At 42.4% G+C, this 22751-nt stretch overlaps 1 protein-coding gene across 19 annotated transcripts in view; it reads right to left on the reverse strand.

The window, feature by feature from the left end:
* The window catches only part of PRKAG2 (protein kinase AMP-activated non-catalytic subunit gamma 2), a 403066-nt gene that overhangs the window by 269728 nt on the left and 110587 nt on the right, over positions 1-22751 (reverse strand). For all 19 annotated transcript variants that reach the window (XR_010599092.1, XR_010599093.1, XR_010599094.1 and 16 more), the window contains one exon: positions 11172-11451. Coding sequence is in view for 10 of the 19 variants with exons in the window: in XM_065586741.1 (XP_065442813.1) it covers positions 11172-11451 (280 nt within the window). In the remaining 9 variants the exon portion in view is untranslated. The remainder of the gene's footprint in view (positions 1-11171; positions 11452-22751) is intronic.

The following is a 22751-nucleotide window of genomic DNA, read 5'->3' on the forward strand; positions in this document are numbered from 1 at the left end:
ACACCTCTGTTTTCTGAACCATTCCCCCTAAGTCACTCGCTACAGCCCAATGGTAACTTTAAGAGACTTAAAAATATATATATTTAAAATTATACATAGACATAAAGAACATGGGTATGTTGTAAGTACTTCATCTACCCATAACTGCAGGGTAATATTGGAAATGTGAGGCTAGGATGGAAACAGGAAATGAATCAGAAGCCCTCTCCAGATGACTGGAAGGAAAATATGCTAATAATTATGGCCCAGTCTATACTAAAAAATGACCCATTCCTGACAACAGATGCCAGTAACTGGTGCAGCTGAAACAGTGCTAGACATTACTTGCCTTTGTCTGTGTTTTCAGCTAAACTATACATAGCACCTTTTCAGCTGTACCCATTGCTGACACGTCAGTAACATATGATTTTTTTTAGTGTAGACAAGCCCAATAAGCAGCGCAAATCCACCTTGTGGGGAGAATACGAGCAGAAAATGGTGGTTAAATGTTTTCACACATCAGCATTATAAAAGAAAACAGACATAGATGGCCCATCCCCTTTCCCTGGGTTTCACAGAGGGTTCTTCACAGGTCCAGGGAGAGGGCTGGGAGTGATTGGGCTGGAGAGATTGCTGGGAGGAACACCCATTGTCCTCCATACCAATCCTACAGAGATCAGAAAAGGAAGATAATAAAGCTCAAAATTGCCTTAGCTTTCCATGTTACCCTCTCTTTGATGAGGATTTATCTTAAAGGGTGAGTCTTGGGGGTAACTATGGCAGAGGTCCAAAGACATCACAGCTTCCACACCAAAGTTCCTGCTTCTCCTGTTGACCTGGAATCCATGTGGATCCTGGAGGACTTGGGGAATGCTTTCCAAGGAGAGGGGTAAATTCTGTGCCCCTTCCCCCCAGAATAATCCGGAAGAAAACTTCCTCAAGGTTATTTCCCAAACTTTAGCTCCCACCCTGCTGGGTTTCCCATAGCAAGGAGCAATTCGCCCCAGTAGTATCAGAAGAAGCTGTTCCACACACAGGATAATAGAGATATTTGGGGGGGGGGGGGGGGGGAAGCCCACAGTTGTAGTATTTCACAACACAACTTATAACTGATATTTATGTACAGTAGCATTTCAAAGGCTGGGAGGGAAACACACTATGGATTGTACTGATTGACCTCAAAGAGAAATCTAAATTTAGAATCCCTGAGCAAAAGCAGTGATCTTCGGACAGCCAATTAACAGAATGTGTATCAATTTTACAGGAATGTATATTAAGGAAGCTTATTCTTTAGAGTAATGTATGTCAGTAGTTTGAGCCTAAAACTGTAAAAATATGCCTGTGTTGCACACAGCTGTAAGCTATTCATCCAGAATGCCCTTTGTCAGGCTGACCTGTCTAACTGATCCTGATAATTTGCATAAGCTCTTGCGCTCATTACAGAATAAGCAGTTTCACAGCAACTTGTTACCAAAATAAGAAACAATGCAATTCTAAAACAAATTGAGGGAGAAATCAAATTCAGATTAAAACCTGAGGAGAAGCTTTACTATTTAGATCTATCATAGTTAGGAGGCCTTCATCAGAGGAAAGCTCTAAATGCTGCATCATGAAAACCCGAAACTTTTTCCATTTTATCATTAGGATTTGGGAAAACAGAGCGACTTGCACCATCTTCAGGTATAACACAGTATAGCATGCAGTGTGCATATCCTTTTTGTACACAGAAAACAATCTATCCATTATCTGCTCTCCCAAAGAAACAGCATTATAATAAATAAGGTGTGTGGAGATCTTTGTGTAGTACCCCAATCATCCCTCCAATTGAACAACATAATTAGTCTCACCTGTGATTTTCAGTAGACTCAGACTTGCAGGTCAGAAGGGACCATCGTGATCATCTAGTCTGACCTCTTGCATATTGAAGGCCATAGAACCTCACCCACTCCTGAAATAGACCCCTAACTTCTGGCTGACTTACTGAAGTCCTCAAATGATGGTTTAAAGACTTCAAGTTACAGAGAATTCACCATTTACACCAGTTTAAACCTGCAAGTGACCTGGGCCCCATGCGGCAGAGAAAGAAGAAAAACCCAGAGGGTCTCTGCCAATCTGACCTGGGGGAAAATTCCTTTCCGACCCCAAATATGGCAATCAGGAGACCCTGAGTACGTGGGCACGACCTTCCAGGAAGATACTTGGGAAAGAATGCTCTCTAGTAATTCAGAGCCCTCCCCATCTAGTATCCCATCTCCAGCAGTTTGGGATTTTTGCTATTGGCAGTCGCCAATGGACCAGTTGCCATCGTAGGCAGCACCATCATAGAATCAAAGAACTGGAAGGTACCTTGAGAGGTCATCTAGTCCAGTCCCCTGCACTCAAGGCAGGACTAAGTATTATCATTCTAGACCATCCCTGACAGGTGTTGGTCCAACCTGCTCTTACCATCATACCATACTCCATAAACTTACCAAGCTCAGTCTTGAAGCCAGTTAGGTTTTTTGCGCCCTCCCCGGAAAACTATTCCAGAAATTCAATCCTCTGATGGTTAGAAACTTTCAACTAATTTCAAATCTAAACTTGTTAATGGCCAGTTTATAGCCATTCGTACTTGTGTCCAGATAGGCGCTTAACTTAAATAACTACTTTCCTTCCCTGGTATTTATCCCTCTGATGTATTCATAGAGAGCAATCCTATCTCCCCACAGCCTTCTTTTCGTTAGGCTAAACAAGCCAAGTTCTGCGTCTCCTCTTATAAGGTAGGTTTTCCATTCCTCAGATCATTCTAGTAGCTCTTCTCTGCATCTGTTCCAGTTTGAATGCAGGATTCAGATAGCTTGTGCAACTTTGACTTAAAGTAATTCCAAGCTTCTTCCACATTCAGATCCTTTAATTCTTCAGTCCAGTCCACTTCCTGAACTAATTTCCTTAGTTTTTTAAAGTTTGTTCTTTTGAAATCAAGGACCCTTCTTGCAGATCTATGTGTGTTTATCCTTCCATTTAGTTTAAACTGAATTAACTCATGATCACTCAAACCAAGGCTGTCCTCTACAACAAGTTCTTCTATGAGGTCCTTACTACTCACCAATACCAAATCTAAAATGGTATCACATTTTGTTGGTTCAGCAACTATTTGTTGAAGAAATCTGTTAGCTATCACATCCAGGAAAATCTGGGCCCTACTATTAGCACTTGTCCTCCAATCTATGTCTGGGTAGTTAACGTCTCCCATAATCACACAATTCCAAGTAGTATTTATTTCACTGAAAACATTAAAGAGGTCTCTATCCATAACCAAATTGGATCCTGGTGGTCTGTAGCACACCCAAGCACTACATCAGAGGAACCTCTAATAGCTTTCTTCCCCAAAGTGATTTTGGCCCAGACTCTGTCCTATCCATTCCATCACTTCTTATATCTTTACTGTCTACCTCATAATTAATATACAATGCTATTCTACTACCTTTGCCTTCATTTCTCTTTCCTGAACAGCACATACTCTACTACTATTCCACCATGTTTCTGTTATCCCTATAATATGTGGCTTCACTTCCTGCACCAGTAGTTCCAGTTCTTTCATTTTGTTACCTAGGCTCCTTGCACCAGTGTACAAACACCTTAACTGTTGCTGCTTGGCTTTGCCCACATTCCTTGCCCGATTGGGTACAGTCATTCTTCTGCCACTATCACATATCTGATTGGTATCAGCACTATTCTTCCTCTTAATGTCCATTCTCCTGCCCACTGTTGTTCCTTTCTCCGTTGCTGTGTCCATTCTTCCTTCATTTTCCTGAGAACTATCCACAATGACTCCAAGATCTCTTTTGTTAGTGGTAACAGCTAATTTAGACCCCATCATTTTATATGTATAGTTGGGATTATGTTTTCCAATGTGCATTACTTTGCATTTATCAACATTGAATTTCATCTGCCATTTTGTTGCCTGGTCGCCCAGTTTTGTGAGATCCTTTTTTAGCTCTTCGCAGTCTGCTTGGGACTTAGCTATCTTGAGTAGTTTGATATCATCTGCAAATTTTTCCACCTCACTGTTTACCCCTTTTTTTCAGATCATTTATGAATATGTTGAATAGGACTGGTCCCAGTACAGACTCTGGGGGACACCACTATTTAACTCTCTCCATTCTAAAAACTGACCACTTATTCCTACCCTTTGTTTCCTATCTTTTAACTAGTTACTAATCCATGAGAGGACCTTCCCTCTTATCCCATGACTGCTTACTTTGCTTAAGAGCCTTTGGTGAGGGACCTCGTCAAAGGCTTTCTGAAAATCTAAATACACTATATCCACTGGATCCCCCTTGTTCACATGCTTGTTGACCCCCGCAAAAAAAATCTAGTAGATTGGTGTGGCATGATTTCCCTTCACAAAAACCATGTTGACTTTTCCCCAACAAATTATGTTCATCTATGCGTCTAACAATTTTGTTCTTTACTAGAGTTTCAACCAGTTTGCCCAGAACTGAAGTCAGGCTTACTGGCCTGTAATTGCCGGGATCACCTCTGGAGCTCTTTTTAAAAATTGGCATCACATTAGCTATCCTCCAGTCATTTGGTACAGAAGCTGATTTAAATGACAGGTTACAGACGACAGTTAGTAGTTCTGCAATTTCACATTTGAGTTCCTTCAGAACTCTTGGGTGAATACCATCTGGTCCTGGTGACTTATTATTGTTTAATTTATCAGTTTGTTCCAAAACCTCCTCTAACACCACCTCAATCTGGGACAGTTCCTCAGATTTGTCACCTAAAAAGAAAGGCTCAGGTTTGGGAATCTCCCTCACATCCTCCGCCCCTGAAGACCGGTGCAAAGAATTCATTTAGTTTCTCCACGATGGCCTTATCGTCCTCGTGTGCTCCTTCTGGAGATTACATGAGCATCACCCAACGGTCTCCCAAGTTCCTATTTTAAAGCTCTTTTAGTCATTTCTGCCAACCTCCATCCCAGAAGTCTATTTCCCTCCCTATTCAAGTGGAGTCCATTCCGTGAGAACTGTCCTCTATCCATGAATGCCTCCCAGTGGCCAAACACCCCAAAGCCCTCTTTATAGCACCACTGCCTAAGCCATCTGTTGATCATCATAATCTTGTCTCATCTTTGTTCTCCTCCTTTAGGGACAGAGACAAAATCCCACTGAAGATCACCTGAGCCTCCATTTCCTTAAGCATCTTCCCCAGCCTGGCACAGTCTCCCTCAATATGTTCCAGTGAGAATCTAGCTGTGTCCTTTGTTCCCACATGAAGGACAATCAGTGGATTCTTTCCTGCTCCCATTAAGATTCTCTTCAGCCTCAGGTCCACATCCCATATCTTCTCCCGGCAGACAGCACACCCTTCTGTTTTCTGGGTCAGCTCTGGTGACAGGCCTGTCTGTTCTTCTTAGCAAGTTTCAGAGTAGCAGCCGTGTTAGTCTGTATCCGCAAAAAGAACAGGAGTACTTGTGGCACCTTAGAGACTAACAAATTTATTAGAGCATAAGCTTTCGTGGACTACAGCCCACTTCTTCGGATGCATACTTAGCATTCTTCTTAGCAAGGAGTCACCAATCACGTAGACCTGCCTTTTCCTGGTAACAGTGTGTTTCTCTGGACTTCCTCCTGTTCTTTCTGGCTGCAAGTCCTCTTGTCTTTTATTCTCCCTTGCAAGCTTCTGTGAATCATCCTGTATCCTCCTGGGGCTCTGAATTCTGGGTATCTCCATTGGCTCTTCCCCTCTTCTTACAGGACTAGCCGCTTTTCTCTTCTTCCTTGTCCTCCTACCTTCTGTTACTGCCTACTATGCCCCTTATTCATTATCCAACTTGGCAAACCTGTTCCTGTGCACTATTTCTCCTTCACTAGCCAGTCTTTTCCTCTGCCTGGTTCTCATAGTCACATGCTTCCACTGGTCACTTTCCTCACCCAGCAGTCTCCCCTCAGAGTTCTTCAGTCCAGCTTGCAGCTGCAAGTCTTGACTTTTCCCTTCAGCCTCCTCTTGCCTTTGCTCCACCATCTGCTCAAATGCCATTCAAAACTCAACCATAGTTTCCACCTGCATCTCCAAGCCTCGGATCTTCTCTCCCATCAGCTCTATCCAGGGGCACTTCATACAAACAAAGTTCTTTTCAGGTACCCACTCTAAGATCATGTACATTCCGCAGCTTCCATATCTGGTCATCTTAATTGTCTCTTCCATTGCTTGGGTCACAACCACTGCTGCCTCTGTACCTGTCCTAGCTTTCCCGCCTAAAATAGTCCCCACCAAGGGGGAAAAACAAAAAAACAATACAACGCCCCCCCCACCAAAGATCCAAACAAACACCAAAACAAAACCAGACCCCACACACACACCCTGCTCCCAAATTGCCCTAACAAACTCCCACTCAAACTCCCCTGTTTACAGCTGTTTGCTGCACCGGTGTTCCTGTTCCAGTATTGACTTCCAGAGGAAAAAAAATATGAATAGACTGAGGCAATTTCTTCCTCAGATGAAAGAAGGACCTTTCTAGACCAACTCCCCTCCCCTGCAAAAAACCCTAAGATTTGAATACATAACACTCAATTTCATCATCATTAGAATATGACTATTTTAAAAACAAAATGTTTGAAAGCCAAATAGTTCAGATGTAAGGTTCTGCAAACAACATTAACTTTGATTCAGTATCTTCTCACCATGTCTACCATGGGCCTGATTCAAAGTTCATTGATGTCAATGGGAATCTTTGAATCAGACCACTGAGGCAGCATATTGGTGCACCATGAGTATTGCTTTTTTTTTTTTTAATAGCCACTTTGGGTATGGGAAAGCATGATTAGAGAAAAAAAAATCGCTGCTGCCCCTAACTACTTCAAAACACAAAATTAGTATTCCCTATTAACATATTAAATTCCATATAGTTATCAATGTTTACTTACAAATATTAACAATACTGAATTTCAGCATCTCAGCTGAGAGTCTGCCCACTTATTCCTTACTTTGTAAACTAATTCGGTCTTAAATTCTTCTTATATATGTTCCCTGTAAAGCGGGACGCGGATCATAAATGAATGACTAATATAGAAAGAACAGAGCTTCAGATCCCAGACTGAGTTTGCAGGGCTGGCGATTAGAAAGAACATTTTTCCTTGCAAGCTGAGCAAATGTGATATGGAGTCACTGTAAAGCAATTCCAAAAATGTCAGTTTTAAAATCACTTTTCATAGCATAGCAACAATTAAGTTAAACCTACTTATTGTCTCTTTATTCAGGTCTGAAAAACAACCTCAAATAGACTGACTCTTTAATAATCCTTAGCCAGTTACAATACTTCAGTTGTGTCATGTCAATCATCTTCTTTTAAAACTAAATGATCCCAATTTATTCACTGTCTTCCTACCTAGCTGCCTCCACTCTATTGAAAAACTTGGTTGTTCTATGATGGACTGTTTCTTGCTTACCTCTATATTCACAAGTGACTAAAACTCGATACTGTACTCCAGATGCCACCTAGCCAAGGCTTTATAAAATGACTGCAGGACATCCTTGGATTTGGCTGACATTGGATGGGTAGGAGGTCATTCTTAGATCTGTACCATATGTCAGATAAGAGTTTGTGGTCACTATTGGAAATGTACATGAGATATAAATGTAGAGAGGAAAGTGTGTTCTAGTGCATAGAGAGGAGATGGATACTGATACAGTCAGTAATTTGTGGAACCTTGATCCAAAACTTGAACTTCCTGTGTTTCAAACCTATGCTTTTCAAACCAATAGTCTAATAATGTGGTTTTACATTTTAATCTTAGCTCTTTAAAAACAATTGTCTGGAAACTTCATATTTTTAACAAAGTTATTTAAAAACACACACATGAATATCTGTTACAGATTGTGTTGGGGTTTTTTTTTTTTTTTTGGATTTTTACTTTCACACTCTTCTTGAAACTGAGCAGTTTACTTGACTGAAACGTACAAACTTCATCCAGAAGGAACTCCAGCTAGAAAATGAGGGGTAGCATAGTGAACGCAGCTCTCTCATGTTCCTTTGTACAGGAAAAGGCACTGTGACAGACACTGAGCTCTAACAATCAGTTTACAGAGTCGCTAGCAACCTAACAAAACTGCTGCAGTCACATGCAGGAAAATATTTTCCTTCTCATGGCACAAACTTTTTTTAGACCAGAATCAATAGGTTATTACTGAGAACACCACTAAGGTAAGCCAGCAAAGAATGAGACAGAGAGGAACCTTAAACATTTTAAACCTGGTTAATCACCAAGATGTCAAAGTGCTTTTAACTTTTACCCTTACATGGGAAAGGATCTTAGGGTTCATATCTTCAGTTCAATTTCTGTTTTAACATAGTCTTATTCCAACCACTATTACTTATCCCATATGGCACAAACTCAGAAACAAAGTGTGTGTGTGGGGGGAGGGAGAGACAAATCAAGCACTTCAAATACCACATATGTACGCTTCAAACCAAGAACATGTGAAGGTGTCACTGCCAAGAGAAACAGGATCACATGGATCAACATGTTAGTATATGTTTTGAACTCTGCATGGAAGGAGGAAAAGCAGAAGACTGGCTACATAATTTTCCAGAATGGTGGGAAATGATTAGTTCACAGATTCTCTTGTAAAGTCATAATCCAAAATTTAAAGTTTTATTTGGTTCTTTTTTCAGCTGCAGACTAGATTACATGAGGATTTGCTACATGACCAACAAGGGAAAGGGGCAGTGCATCATTAGCACCAATTTAGAGATACATCGTGATCAAAACCCCAGTTCAATAAGCACATGCTTGAGTGTGCTTTGTTGAACTGGGACCCTCACTAATGTAGGCCATTCCAGATTGCCCATCACCAGAGTAATGCAGTACTGATCTTATATGGTTGGTTTGAATACTTTTTCTAAGAAATCCCCTCATTCAGACAATGAAGTTGAAGTGATAAAGGCTTTGTTTTGAATAAGGTTTAATAAGTTATATTAGTGTTTCATAATCCATAAAACCATTCTTTACTTACTGAGCAAGTAGCATTCACAAGATTTAATTATAAAAAGCCCCAATATATCACTGTTGTTTATCGGGTGCCATAAAGTTCCTTTTAAAAGAAATGACATAAAAATAAATGTAGTAAGTCGTAAGCATGTAATTCCTATGTAGATATAAAATCTACCAAATCTACCAAAAAGTGGGGGAGACTGCAGGGAGGGGCAGGTATCTATTTAAGTCTCTTTTAGAAGGGATCTTAGGGAAGGGAACATCACCTGGTATAAAAGTGACATTCTGTCTTGTAGCTATTGAAGGGTAAAAGTTACTGGTGTATGCACTTGAATTCAACATCACTTACTCACCCAGAGGCGGCTATTCCTGCGCTAAAAAAATAAACAGCATGACTGCTGCAATGATTTCTCTCCCAAGAAGGTCACTGATGTCTTCTGTTGGCTCAAAAATATGGCATGAGAGCCTGTTCCTATTCCTGGCTCTGCTATATAGTGACATGACCCTAACTTGGTGCTTTTGCTGAGTGCTGGAGGATCCTTTCGCTTAATATTCTGATGGATAGGTTAATCTGGCTAGGATCAGACTTCACCTTCCAACCCTGCTTAGGAGCATAACTAGGCAGCACCTAAATAATCAGTGTCACTTGCTATGCAATACATATTATTATTAATTGTTATTATTCTGCCAGGATGAAATTCTCCCATGTGCAGTGAGCTAGCATAAAGTGTATACAGCACTTAAGACACACTCAAAACCACAAAATAAGGCTAAAATGGGATTTAAATGGTGCATGGACTTTGTGGAGGGGCTGAAAAAACAGACTACTAGGAAACCTGTTTGAACTTTAACTATGGAAGAACTAATGCCCCTGATTTATATGGCTAAACTGGATATATCATCTCTAATTGTGTGTAATACAAATTGGACTCCCTTCAAAACACCCCCTTCTCGAGGCTTCAGTCCCTGGGAAGTGGTTCAGTGTGGTGAAGGGACTGGTAAAGATCTTATTTCAAATGACACTGCAGAACGTCTTGCCAAATATACCCGCAAATCCTCTACAACTCTGTGTGCATGCGCAGGTACCACATACACGTGAGACTATTTGTATGTACAAAAGTCAGCACAAAGTTGCTTATTCTGATCAAAATAAATATTTTTCCTGGAATTCTGTTCAAGAAAAAATAAAAATAAAAAAGGTCCCTTATGATTCCTATGGATCAAAGAAGACTGTCGGTACATTATATGCAATATACATTAGCCAAACACAGTTATAGGCATCAGTACTCCTGCGCCTGGGCACCTATATAGGATTTTATATATCTTCCATTCACACAAACCAAAACACAGACAATCCAAACAGTCAACCAATTCCAACAATTCCTAATAATAACAACAAGCAGAGGAAACTTGAGCATGTTCTCTTCTGTGATTCACCTGTAAGTATGTCTGCTTCCTAGCGCCTCTGAGATGCGTGAGCTCTAACTCTTTGGTTATATTATTAGATTTAAACCGTACAAGTAAATTGTTTCCTTGACAAATAAGTTATTCAAGTGGCTCATTCAGTAACAGGTGCACAAACTACTGAAGAGGCACAATCTGTGTGTAATAAAAAGTAGTTAGCTGTGCTCAATCATACCGGTTGAAGTACCTATTGGTTTCAGATGGATGAGCCTAAATACCCTCTCCATTGTCATCAGATCAGGAATGCATGTCATTTTCCTCTGCCTGGTAAGGATAATTTGTTCTATAATAGCATAAATAACATTGGTAAAGTAACTGCTGAAATTCTCTAGGTGGTTAATGAAGCAAAACCTCTCGTTCTGAGTTGAGTTCACTCTGTGCAGAGGGCTGTCACTAACGCCATGCACCACTTCAGTTCCACTTAAATCCCATGGATGAAATCCCAGGCGCACTGAAGTCAATGGAAAATTCCCATCGACTTCAATGGGGACAGGATTTCATCCAAAGCCTTAAATATGACTTATGTGCTGGCTCTCTGCACAGGGCTAGATTTGTCCCTTTGTTTGTAGGAGTCTCATGTTCATTTTGTAAAGGACAGTTAGTGTGCAAGAAACTGATAAACACCTTAAGTGAAATTGATACTAAACAGAATGTGCCCCATCCGCACTTATTTTACTATAGGCAGGTAAAGAATAGGTCAAGCCCAGAGGTACAGTGTATCTTCCTGAAATAACATGATCAATTTCTTACTTTTTCTTGATCTGGAGAAAAACTTGATGCCACCGGGCGAGGTAGACGGGTTAGAACTGGGAGAGGATTCTTTGGAAGAGGACCTGAAGATCCCACTGAAGCTCATTCGGCGTGGGGAGCGTGGGGGAGACTCCTGATATGGGAAGGGGAACACTGTTTTTGGTGAACCTGGGCTATGTTTAGATCTCACAGGAGCAGAAACGGGGCTGGAAGGTCGATTTTGGAGCCCTTTTGAGAAAAGGCCTTTCGAAGGGCTGCCCGTATGGTAGCTCTCTTCCACCTGAGGAGGGAAAAGAAAAACAAAACATTAATTCAACCCAGTGTGTTCCCTTAAAAGTCTCAGAACCTGCCTCTGTGGGTATGTCCATGCCACAGCTGGGCGTTGGGATTCCCACTGTGGGCAGACAGACTTTCACGAGCTCAGCTCAAGCAAGTGTGCTAAGAATAGCAGTGTGGATGCTGCGGCACGGGCAGTGGCTCAGGGTAGTGACCCGAGTCGAAGCCCACCTGAGCCCGGGTTCCAAGCATGAGCTGCCTCCCGTGGTGCAATGACCACAAGTCTGTCTACCTGGCTGGGAATCAGCACTTCCGAGCTGCACTGCAGCCGTAGCTTGTGAAGTCATTAATCTCCTTACAAGGAAATGAACAACCCGCCCAAACATTCTCAGTGCAATTACATACGTGTCTAAGTGTCCAAAAACAACAATTGGGGTGAAATTCACCCTTGTACAAAAGGGCCAGCACAAAGCTCAGTGGGACTGATTTGGTGAATAGGACTGGTGTGGCCCTCAGCACAGGGATCTATGTCACCCCAACTGCATAGGCTCAGAGGAAAAATAAGACAAAAAAAATCCCATACAACTGTTGGGGGAGGGGGAGATTTTCTTATGAATAAAATATTTTGATCTTGAAAAGAGAGAGCAACAAGATTCTTGCTCTCCACATTTGCTAGCGGACACCACACATGGACAAAAGTGAGTTTAAGTGCTAGGTTAAGTGAGTTGTATTGAGTTCCAAACCCCTTGCATGCCTGTTCCTTAACTCTCACTTGCACCTGGTAAACAAAGGGTAAAGTTTTAGGCAGACAACATGCAAATCTGCCATCTTAAGCAAGATCCTCTTATAAGGTGCTTAGCTACATGTTCTCCTCTAGAACTTACACCTGCTGAGTAGCCAGGACTAACATAGCAGTCAAATAGCAACGCTCTGATTACCATAGGATCGGGCTACCCCACAACTCCTGTCCTGCTCATCAATTTATACTTTGTGCCAGTTCAATCTTCTCACCTGCACAATGTAGGATCATACCGTAAACTTATGACCTGATCAGGGACCTATTGTGTTGCAACTGTACAAGCCCATACAATAACTCCTCGCTTAACCTTGTAGTTATGTTCCTGAAAAAATAATACTTCAAGTGAAACAATGTTAAGCGAATCCAATTTCCCCATAAGAATTAATGTAAGCAGGGGGGTTAGGTTCCAGGGAAATTTTTTTTGCCAGACAAAAGACTATACATATTATACATATATACATATATACATATACACACACACATATATATACACAGTATAAGTTTTAAACAAACAATTTAATACTGTATACAGCAATGATGATTGTGAAGCTTGGTTGAGATGGTGGAGTCAGAGGGTGGGGTATTTCCCAGGGAATGCTTTACTGCCAAATGATGAACTAGCACTCGGCTGAGCCCTCAAGGGTTAACATGTAGCCTCACGCTCTACAAGGCAGCATGAGTGGAGGGAGGAGACATAATATAGGCGTGGCAGTGGCTGCAAACATTCCCTGCAGAAACTGAATCTGATGATGAACCCACACTATCCCACTGGAGCGCACCACTCCCTCCACTTTCCAAAGTGCTGGGGGCGGGGAGGTGTGCATGTGTGTGCGAGAGAGAAGCGCATTGCCTCTTTAAGTACGTTGACCCCACTCTAAGTACATTGCCTTTTTAAGTAGATCAGCAAGTTGAGACAACAGCTGCTGCTGGCAAGCTCCCTCTGTCCTGAGCCCTGTCTCCGGTCATGTCCCTTCCCTGCTCTGTGGAGATGGGATACAGGACAAGGGGTAGGAGCGGGGTGAGGGGGACACCCTGACATCAGCATCTCTCTTTCCCTGCATCCACGGCACAGCAAGCTGGAGGCTCCCAGGAGCAGCTCCAAGGCAGAGGGCAGGAGCAGCACATGGCAGTGTGGGGAGGAACACCTGAATGCCCGGTAATTGATAGCCTGCTGGGCGGCTGTCCACAGGGAACTTAGGAGAGTTGATGGGGGTCTGCCGGTCCACCCTGGTTCCAAGCCCCCACCAGGTAGCTCCAATGGGCTGCTCTTCCTGCAAGCAGTGGACAAAGCAGGCGGCTGCCAAACAACGTTATAAGGGAGCATTGCGCAACTTTAAACGAGCATGTTCTCTAATAGATCAGCGACATAACAACATTAACCGGGACAACTTTATGTGAGAAGTTACTGTACTCTCTGGGAATGGTTTTTCAACCAGTTATACAGCTACCGTATAGTAGCTCCATCTAGGTTGTGTTTCCTTAGTTTATGAGAACGTCACGTGAGACAGTATCAAAAGCCTTACTAAAGTCAAGATATATCACATCTACTGCTTCCCCCCGTCCACAAGGCTTGTTACCCTGTCAAAGAAAGCTATTAAGTTGGTTTGAGATGATTTGTTGTTGACAAATCCATGCTGACTTTTACTTATTACCTTATTTTCTTCTAGGTGTTTGCAAATTATTTGCTCCATTATCTTTTTGGGTACTGAAGTCAAGCTGACTTTACATAAGACGTAACCGCTATTGTTAGAATTGGAATTGCTCATTTATGAGCATAAACTTGACCTAGTTGGCATTACTGAAATCTGGTGGAAAGATTCATACAATTGGAATGTGAGATAATGGTTATGGTCTATTTAGGAAGGATCGAGTGGGCAAAAGGGGATGGGGAGTGACATTCTGTCCAATATAGCGTTTCCTGTTTCCACTGGAAAATTGGAAGCAAATGATCTTGAATTCATATGGATTAATATTCTGACAGATAAAGTACAAGATGGGATACCAGTTGCTATCTGCTACAGACCACCAAATCACACTAGAGAACAGAATGATCGGCTTGTTAAGCCGTATCTGTAACGTGTAGGGGAGGGGAAAAAAAAGCATTATCATGAGGGACTTCAATCTGAGCAACATATCCTCTCATGCTTCCAGTACTAAAATATCCTTATAATTTCAAAAAGCTTTAGAAGACAATTCCTTAACTCACAAAGTATTGCATGCAGCAAAGGGGGCTTCTATGTTAGACCTTATCTTGACAGATAAAGAGGAATTGACCACAGAACTAAAAAATAGTGATACCTTGGGTACAAGGGATCATAAGGACTTGATTACATTTGTATTGTGCAAACAGAATAAAGTCCAAACCAGTAAGATGTATATTCTTGGATCTTTAAAAGGGCCAATTTCACACAGCTGAAAACAACTATGAGCCAAATCAGTTGAGAGAGAATTTAAACAGAAAATTGTGAATGAGAATTTGAATGGTTTAAGAAATGTTACTAGATGTCCAAAAAGCCACAATGAAGTAAGGGGGCACTGCTGGTTAAAAAATAAAACAATACAAAAGACTTGGCTTAGAGGGGAAGTGAAAGCAGCTTTACAAATTTTAAAAATACCTGTAAAACAAATAGAAGAAAGGGGAAGTGATAGCAATGAATAAGGTTAAGACTGTATCACGGTTATTTTTAGTAAAAGTCACGGACAGGTCACGAGCAACAAGCAAAATTCATGGGAGCCCGTGACCTGTCTATGACTTCACTAAAAATAACAGGGGGGCAGGGCTGGGGCGGGGGGAGGAATGACAGCTGGAGCCCCATAGGGTTGGACTGACAACCTGAGCCCCACCGCCTTCGTGGGGGTGAGGGCGGGGAATAGCCTCGGCTCCAGCTCTGGCCACAGACTCGGGAGGTGGTGGTAGGCAGCCCCGGCTGCAGGCATGGGACGGGGCTAGGGTGACCAGAGAGCAAATGTGAAAAATCAGGATGGGGGTGGGGGGGTGGGGGTAATAGGAGTCTATATAGATAAAGACCCAAAAATCGGGACTGTCCCTATAAAATCGAGACATCTGGTCACGCTAGGCGGGGCACAGCCCTGGCTCTGGCCCAGCCACAGATGCGGGGGAGGGTACAGCAGCCACGGGGTAGGGGTGCACAGTCCCGGCTGAAGCCACAAGGGTGGGGAGGGGTGCACAGTCTCGGTTCCAGCACCAGCTGCAGGGCAGGGGCATGCAGCCGCGGCTGAAGCTGCAGGGAGGGAGTTGGGATGCACAGACTTCGCTCCAGGGCAGGGGGGGGAGTGGTGCACAGACCAGCTCTAGCCTCAGCTGCGGGGCAGGGGCACACAGCTGGGGGGGGGGGAAGCGCACAGCCCCAGCCCCAGCTGCTGACAGCTGAAACCGGAAAAGTCACGGAGGTCCAGTAAAGTCACAGAATTCATGACTGTCATGACTAAATCATATCCTTAGCAATGAATATAACTCAGAAGCTAGGAATTGTAGAAAATTAATATGGGAGGCAAAAGAAGACGCAAGAAAAAATTAATGTCCAGCAGAGTTATGGATAAGAAGAGAGGATTTGAGTATATTAAGAGCAAAAGGAATCCTAACAATGGTATTGGTCCATTACTAGATGGAAATGGTAGAACTGTCTATAATAATGCAGAAAAGGCAGAAATGTTCAATAAATATTTGTTCTATATTTAGGAAAAGGATGATGATGATGAAGTACTTTCCATTCCAATTGTAACTAAGGAGGATATTAAGTAGCAGTTACTAAAGCTGTATATTTTTAAATCTTAAAGTCTGGATAATTTGCATCCAAGAGTTTTAAAAGAGCTGACCAAGGAGCTTGCTGGACCATTAATGATGATATTTGCCAAGTCTTAGAACACTGGGGAAGTTCCAGATGAGTGCAAGAAAGCTAATGTGGCAGTATTTTAAAGGGGTAGCCAAGATAACGTGGGTAATTATAGCCCTATTAGCCTGACATCGATCCCAGGCAAAATAATAGAACGGCTGATACCGGACTCAATTAATAAAGAATTAAAGGAGGGTAATATAATTAATGCCAATCAGCATGGTCTATTGTAAAATAGATCTTGTCAAACTAACCTGATATTTTTTACCAGATTACAAAGGCGGTTGAAAAAGCGGTGTGTGTTCAGGTAATATTCTTAGACTTCCACAAGGCATTTGACTTGGTACCACAGAATATTTTGATTATGAAACTAGAATGATACAAAATTAATGCTTTACACATTGAACGGATTAAAAACTGGCTAACTGATAGGTTTCAGAATATAATTGTAAATGGGGAATCATCATCAAGCAGGTTTGTTTCCAGTGGGGTCCCACAGGGATCAGTTCTTAGCATTGTGCTATTTAGTATTTTTATTAATGACTTGGAAGAAAACATAAAATCATTGCTGATAAAATTTGCAAATGACACATAGTTTGGGGGAGTGGTAAATAACGAAGAGGACAGGTCACTGATACAGAGCGATCTGGATTGCTTAGAAAGCTGGGTATAAGCAAACAATAGGCATTTTAATATGTCCAAATGTAAGGTCATCCATCTCAGAACAAAGAATGTTGGCCATTCTGACAGTATGGGGGACTCCATACTTGCAAGCAGTGGCTCTGAAAAGGACTTGGGAGTCATGGTGGATAGTCAGTTGAACATTAGCTCCCAGTGCTACACTGTGGCCAAAGGGCTAATGTTATCCTTGGGTATACAAACAGGGCAATCTGGATGAGGAATAGGGAGGTTACAATACTTCTGTATTTGGCACTGGTGCAACTGCTGCTTCAGAACTGAGTCCAGTGCTGGTATCCACAGTTCAAGAAAGATGTTAATAAATTGGAGAGAGTTCAGAGAGGAGCCATGAGACTGATTGGAAAACATTCCTTATAGTGACAGACTCAAGGAGCTCCATCTGTTCAGTTTAACAAAAGAGAAGGGTAAGTGATGACTTGACCACAGTCTATCGGTACTAGGGTGACCAGACAGCAAATGTGAAAAATTGGGATGCAGGTGGGGGGGTAATAGGAGCCTATATAAGAAAAAGACCCAAAAATCAGGACTGTCCCTGGAAAATCGGGACATCTGGTCACCCTAATAGGTACCTAAATGGGGAACCGAAATTTGATAATCAAGAGCAATCCAGCCTAACAGACAAAAGTATAACAAGATCCAATGGCTGGAAGTTAAAGCTAGACAAATTCAGGCTAGAAATAAGATGCAAAATGTTAACAGTGATGGTTATATTAAGCATTGGAGTAACTTATCGAGGGCTGTAGTGGATTCTCCATCACTTACAATTTTAAACATCAAGCCTGAGTGTTCTTTCTAAAAAATATTCTCTAGTTCAAACAGGAATTAATTCAGGGAAGTTCTCTGGCTTGTGTTAAACAGGGATCAGACTAGGTGATCACTGTGGTCCCTTCTGGACTTAGAATCTATGAGCACCATCTCCTAGAGAGGAGTAGTTAACTGAAACCGAATGCAGGCAAGAGTGATGTGATGCTGGTAGGAAGCGCGAAGTTGTCACAGCCCTTGACAAGCTTCCCCTGTGGTCAGACATAAGTCTGCTATATTGGACCCAACCCTTGGATCCCAGTTTCTTTTAAGCCCAGTGGGTGTAGGCACTATCCTGACACTGTCTTCACCTGACCTCTCTGGCACACTCCTGGGGAAGAGAACCTTTCTCTTGTACCCCCTTATTGGGATGTGGGATCCCACAGTCCAGCTGCCCTAGGCCCCAAATTCTAGTGCTAATCCCTCGAGTGTCCCTAACAGCTTAAGCAAGCCTTTCCCAGAGCACCACCCAGGTGGGTACTTCCACCCATCCCTGCATGCAAGACCCTCCCTCAGTTTTCTTACCCCTCCCGAGAGCGCTTTGGGTCTTAGTGTCCTTCAGGGAGTCCAGGATCCTCTCTCCTCCAGCTCTTTCCAGTGATGGTCTCCCATGCTAGGGAATGTATCTCGTTTAAAAAGAAATTTCTAACGTTTTGTACCTTCCTGTCCTTCCCTGGGGGATTTTCCATTCTCCAACCCTCTGTGTGCTGGGCATAGAGGGTCATTAATAATTAATGTGTCTGCCACTTATTGTCTCTCCTGTCCATCTCTTTTTGAACCTAGGGGATTTACTCATTTTTCTCTCACCCCATTGATACCCTGTGCTGCAGTCCCCATCATGTCAGCTGAAGAAGAACGGATGAGACTCCATTAAGGAGTGCCCCCAAGGGCTCTGTATTAACAGTGGACACTTCTTTTTCTGTGAGAGCTGAATACCCAGGCCTGGTTTACGCTTAACATTTAGATTGACCTAGCTACATCACCCAGGAGTGTCAAAAATTCACACCCGTGAGCTCCATAGTTAAGCTGACCTAACCCCCAGTGTAGCTATGGATTGGTCGATACAAGAATTTTTCCATTGACCTCGGTACTGCTGCTTGAAGAGGTAGATCAACTACAGCCAGCGAAAAACCTCTTCCTTCATTGTAGGAAGTGTGTACAGTAGCACAGCTGCAGTGCTACAGGTTTGCTGCACTAGCACCTGTAGTGTAGCATGGCCTCAGCCTCTAAAGTACTTCCAACCCCTGCTGGCTCTGGGAACTGAGACCAGAAACGTAACCCAAGTCATTCACATGGAAGCACAGAGCACTCTCACTAGGCTACCGGGTCAGCCAACTTGGTCATATCCTATTTTATTTTAGGAAAGTGACATCTCTCTGATTCTGTAGGATGCTTTATCATTTCCTTGCTGTCACTCATGCAGAATCAAGGAAAGTAATAGTGCAGAGCATAACCACATGCTGCATGGGAATGCAAACCCTCCATTATCTTCTGGTCTAATCAAGCCAGCTCTTCTGATTCTATGAGCTCTTTTGTTCCACCGGAATGAGGAAACCATCCAATTAAGTTTATCAAAGAGCCTCTTATTGAGATTCACTGGAAGGGCAGGAAATAAGTACAGACTTCTAGCTAGTGTATTCTCTCTAATTACATTTATTCTCCCCATCAAGGAGAGTGGAAGGAGATTCCTTTTCTGTTAATCTGTCTTCATTTTTTTCAGTATAGAAGCATAATTAAGGTCAAATAACTCTCTGAAAGAGAAGGATAACAAAACCCAAATGTTCCATAAACATCCTAGCCCCTTTGAATGGGAAGAGGGGGAGGGCAATACAGGAATATTTAATAGGAGATGGGCTCAAGGCACAAATTTCAGATCAAAATGTTCCCTAAATTCAGCAGTGTCCAAAATCAGGATATTAGTTTGAGCCCATTTCTAGCCTGGTAATAAGACAATATTTTCAAACATGAGTACCTATAGTTAAGTATTTAAATCCATAATCAGAAGTTGAATCAAGTGGACTGAATTTTCAGAGGTGCTGGGCACCACAAATTCCTTTGAACTCATGGTCAGATGGATGGTGAGAGGGATCATTTTAGCAGCAGTGTTTGGGATAGATTTTAGAGGAGTGATACATGTATCCAGGAGGCCACAGAAGAGTACTTTGTAGTCTTCAAGACCAAAGTCCAGACAAGTGCCCTAGCTTTTGAGACAGAATGGAAGAATCAGATTTTCAGTAAGAAATAGAGGAAAGAAAGCCACAAGATTTGGAGTGAGAGAGGAACGAGAGGCAGGATTGAAGATGAAGATGAAGAGGAGGATGTTGAGTAGTGTTAGCAGTGATGGAGAATGGGGGAAATGATATTAGTTTAGGAGAACAGATTGATTAACTTTGTCTTGGCTGTATATGCTTGAGTGGTCAGTGAATTATCCAATCAGAAATCCAGAGGCGCCAAGGTGTGGGATTTGGCTCTGAGATCAGGGGTGGAGAACTATGGAGTCCTCAGCATAGAGATGATAGTTTAATCTGTGTCTCTAGATAAAGTTGTCCAGCGACAGGGTGTAGATGAAGATCATGTGAGGACCAACAACAGAGCTGTGTTGGACATCTGTGGTGAGAGGGTGAGGGAGGGAGGAGGGGAGACATTAAAAGAGACACAAAAAGAGTGGTCAGAGAGAGAATGGGGGTCTAAGAGAACATTGCCCTGAAAACCTAGGGAGAATGGGGTATTGAGGAGAAGGGAGAGAGAAGTAGCTTAAAGAGCAGCAGAGAAAGGAGGAGGATGGAGTTCAGGAAGATATCATTAGAGTCTTTGGTGAGAGCAGTTTCAGTGGAGTGGAAGGATGGAACCAGATTGGAGGGGATGTCTGATGAAATATGTTTCAATGTTTCTAGATAATCTTGTATAGTGTTTTTCACGCTGAAAGAACTCAACATACTTTACAAACGATATCAAGTAGAGAAATCACATTGCCACTGAAGTGTGGCCTTCTCTGGGATGGCACATGAAATTTGCCTGACAGTGCACAGCAACCCCACCCAGCAGGTGAGGATAGGAAGTGAAGAAGAATATCATATCCAGATGAAACTAGAAGGGGAAGTTTGTTAGGCAGGATGCAGTTACCTGGGCTGAATTTTAGCTAGGGTGCCCAGGTTAACACAGCTCCAGTGAAAAGTGCTAGGACAGAGGTGGCCAAACTTACTGGCCCTCCAAGCCACATACAACAAGGCTAGGGCTTGGGGCTTCAGCCCTGCGGGAGGCCCCTGACAGAACTCGGGGTTTCAGCCCTGCTCCTGCTGAAGCCCTGAGCCCCAGAAGGAGCACCCCGCAGGGCTGAAGCCCCGAGACCCCACTCCCCGCTGGACAGAAACCCATGCCCCACCAGCTCGCTGAAAGGCAGAGATCCCGAGCTCCCCCTCCCAGTCTGGTAGATGGAGCATGGGGGAGCATTGCAGGGGTTCCACGAGCCGCATTTGTTAAAGCGCCGCACATGGCTCGCAAGCCACAGTTTGGCCACCCCTGTGCTAGGGAGTCTTTAATGACCATTTTACATGTCATCCAAAAAGCAGAATAGAGTCTGCAAGGTATTAGTGAGCAATGTATCACACAGCCTCCTCTCTCCATCCTTGCCAATGCTCGCAGCCTCAATCCAAGTTTTAGGGACATTAAGCTTAAACTTGGATCTTAAAAACCCTCTGAATATGTGCTCTGCCCCAACTCAGCAGTGCAGGAAGCTTTCCCTTCTTCAGTTAGGTGTTTGGACTTGGCATCTTTGACTTAACATGCTCACTGGCTAAGACAGTCTTTCATTTTGTTTCATTAGATCTCACTTGCGTACGTATTAATTTACATTGTGTTTCCATTGTTTATTTTGATCATTTATCTCTTAATACCTGCTTATCCAGTCTGGATTGAATGAGCCATTGTGTCATGAACCACATGCATATAGACCTATCTGATTCACACTGTGCTTGTTTTCCTGCACCAACATACAATAATGTGAGAGGGTTATCACTGAGAGAAACTGGAGAGTGACATTTGCATCTACATCACAGCCAGACAGATTTTTCAAAGGCACAAATGGGAGTTAGATTCCTACTTGACTTTGAAAGTGTACCTCAAGGAACATAAAGAACAAGAAAAATGATCCATCTAGTCTTGTAGCCTGTCTTAAACAGTAGCCAATGCTGGATGCTTCAGAGGGAGAAATAAGAACCTCACAAATGCATCAGACTATTCAATTCTATACCATGGGAGAAATTTCTTCCTGACTCCAGCTGGTGAAGCTTTTGTGCCTTGAAGCATGAAGATTGATAGTGACTTGTGACTTATACTAGCAAGGCTAAATTGTTGCTGCTGTTCTTTTTTATATAAATGACTCATCCTTTTTGGAAATCTATTAAGCTGTTAGCCTCCGCTATTCTAAGAAGGAAGTACTATTCCGTTGCCCAAAGAAAAGTCACAGGCTTCTATCCCCCTGTGATGGAGTGACATGTATGTGAGCATGCAGTACTGTTATGAAAGAACTCATGGCAGTAATTTCCTTTCATTCAGTAACATGCACTTAAAATGTTCTGCTTCTCCCCCTGGTGCTCAGCTAACTCAGCTGTGTGATCACCACCATTTCCTTTACTCATGTTAAAGTGAATAAAAGATACTGCTGCTTCTGCATACTATTTCAGAACAATTTTCTTTCATATCTGACTAATATTTAAACAGGGTACATTGATAAGTTACTTAAGAAATATCTAAACTTTGATTTATTTTATTTTTTTTTGCCCCCAAATTTTTGTAGATGCATTAGCACAGGAAGGTCCTGTACTATAAACAAACACTTAAAACTGTATCTTTTATCATTGTTTTGATATTGCTAGATGAGCCTTCGGGGGGAAAAACTAATAAAGGTGATACACGAAAAATTGACACTTCACTATTTTACATTCTTAATGGACTTGTCTTTTAGGTAAGATATTAGTGAAATTATCCATTTGCAAGTGTTCTGAAATTGTAGTGATTGCAGCTTTGTGGTTATGAGTGATGATGAACTCAAATTTATAGAGCTGTGCCTCTGACCCTCACTTCCAATTAATGTCTTTGGCCATAACCAAATTTAAATTTGCAGTATTCTCCGGATATGCTGTGAATATCAGC

This window comes from Chrysemys picta, chromosome 2, assembly GCF_011386835.1.
Source record: "Chrysemys picta bellii isolate R12L10 chromosome 2, ASM1138683v2, whole genome shotgun sequence".
Lineage (NCBI taxonomy): Eukaryota > Metazoa > Chordata > Testudines > Emydidae > Chrysemys > Chrysemys picta.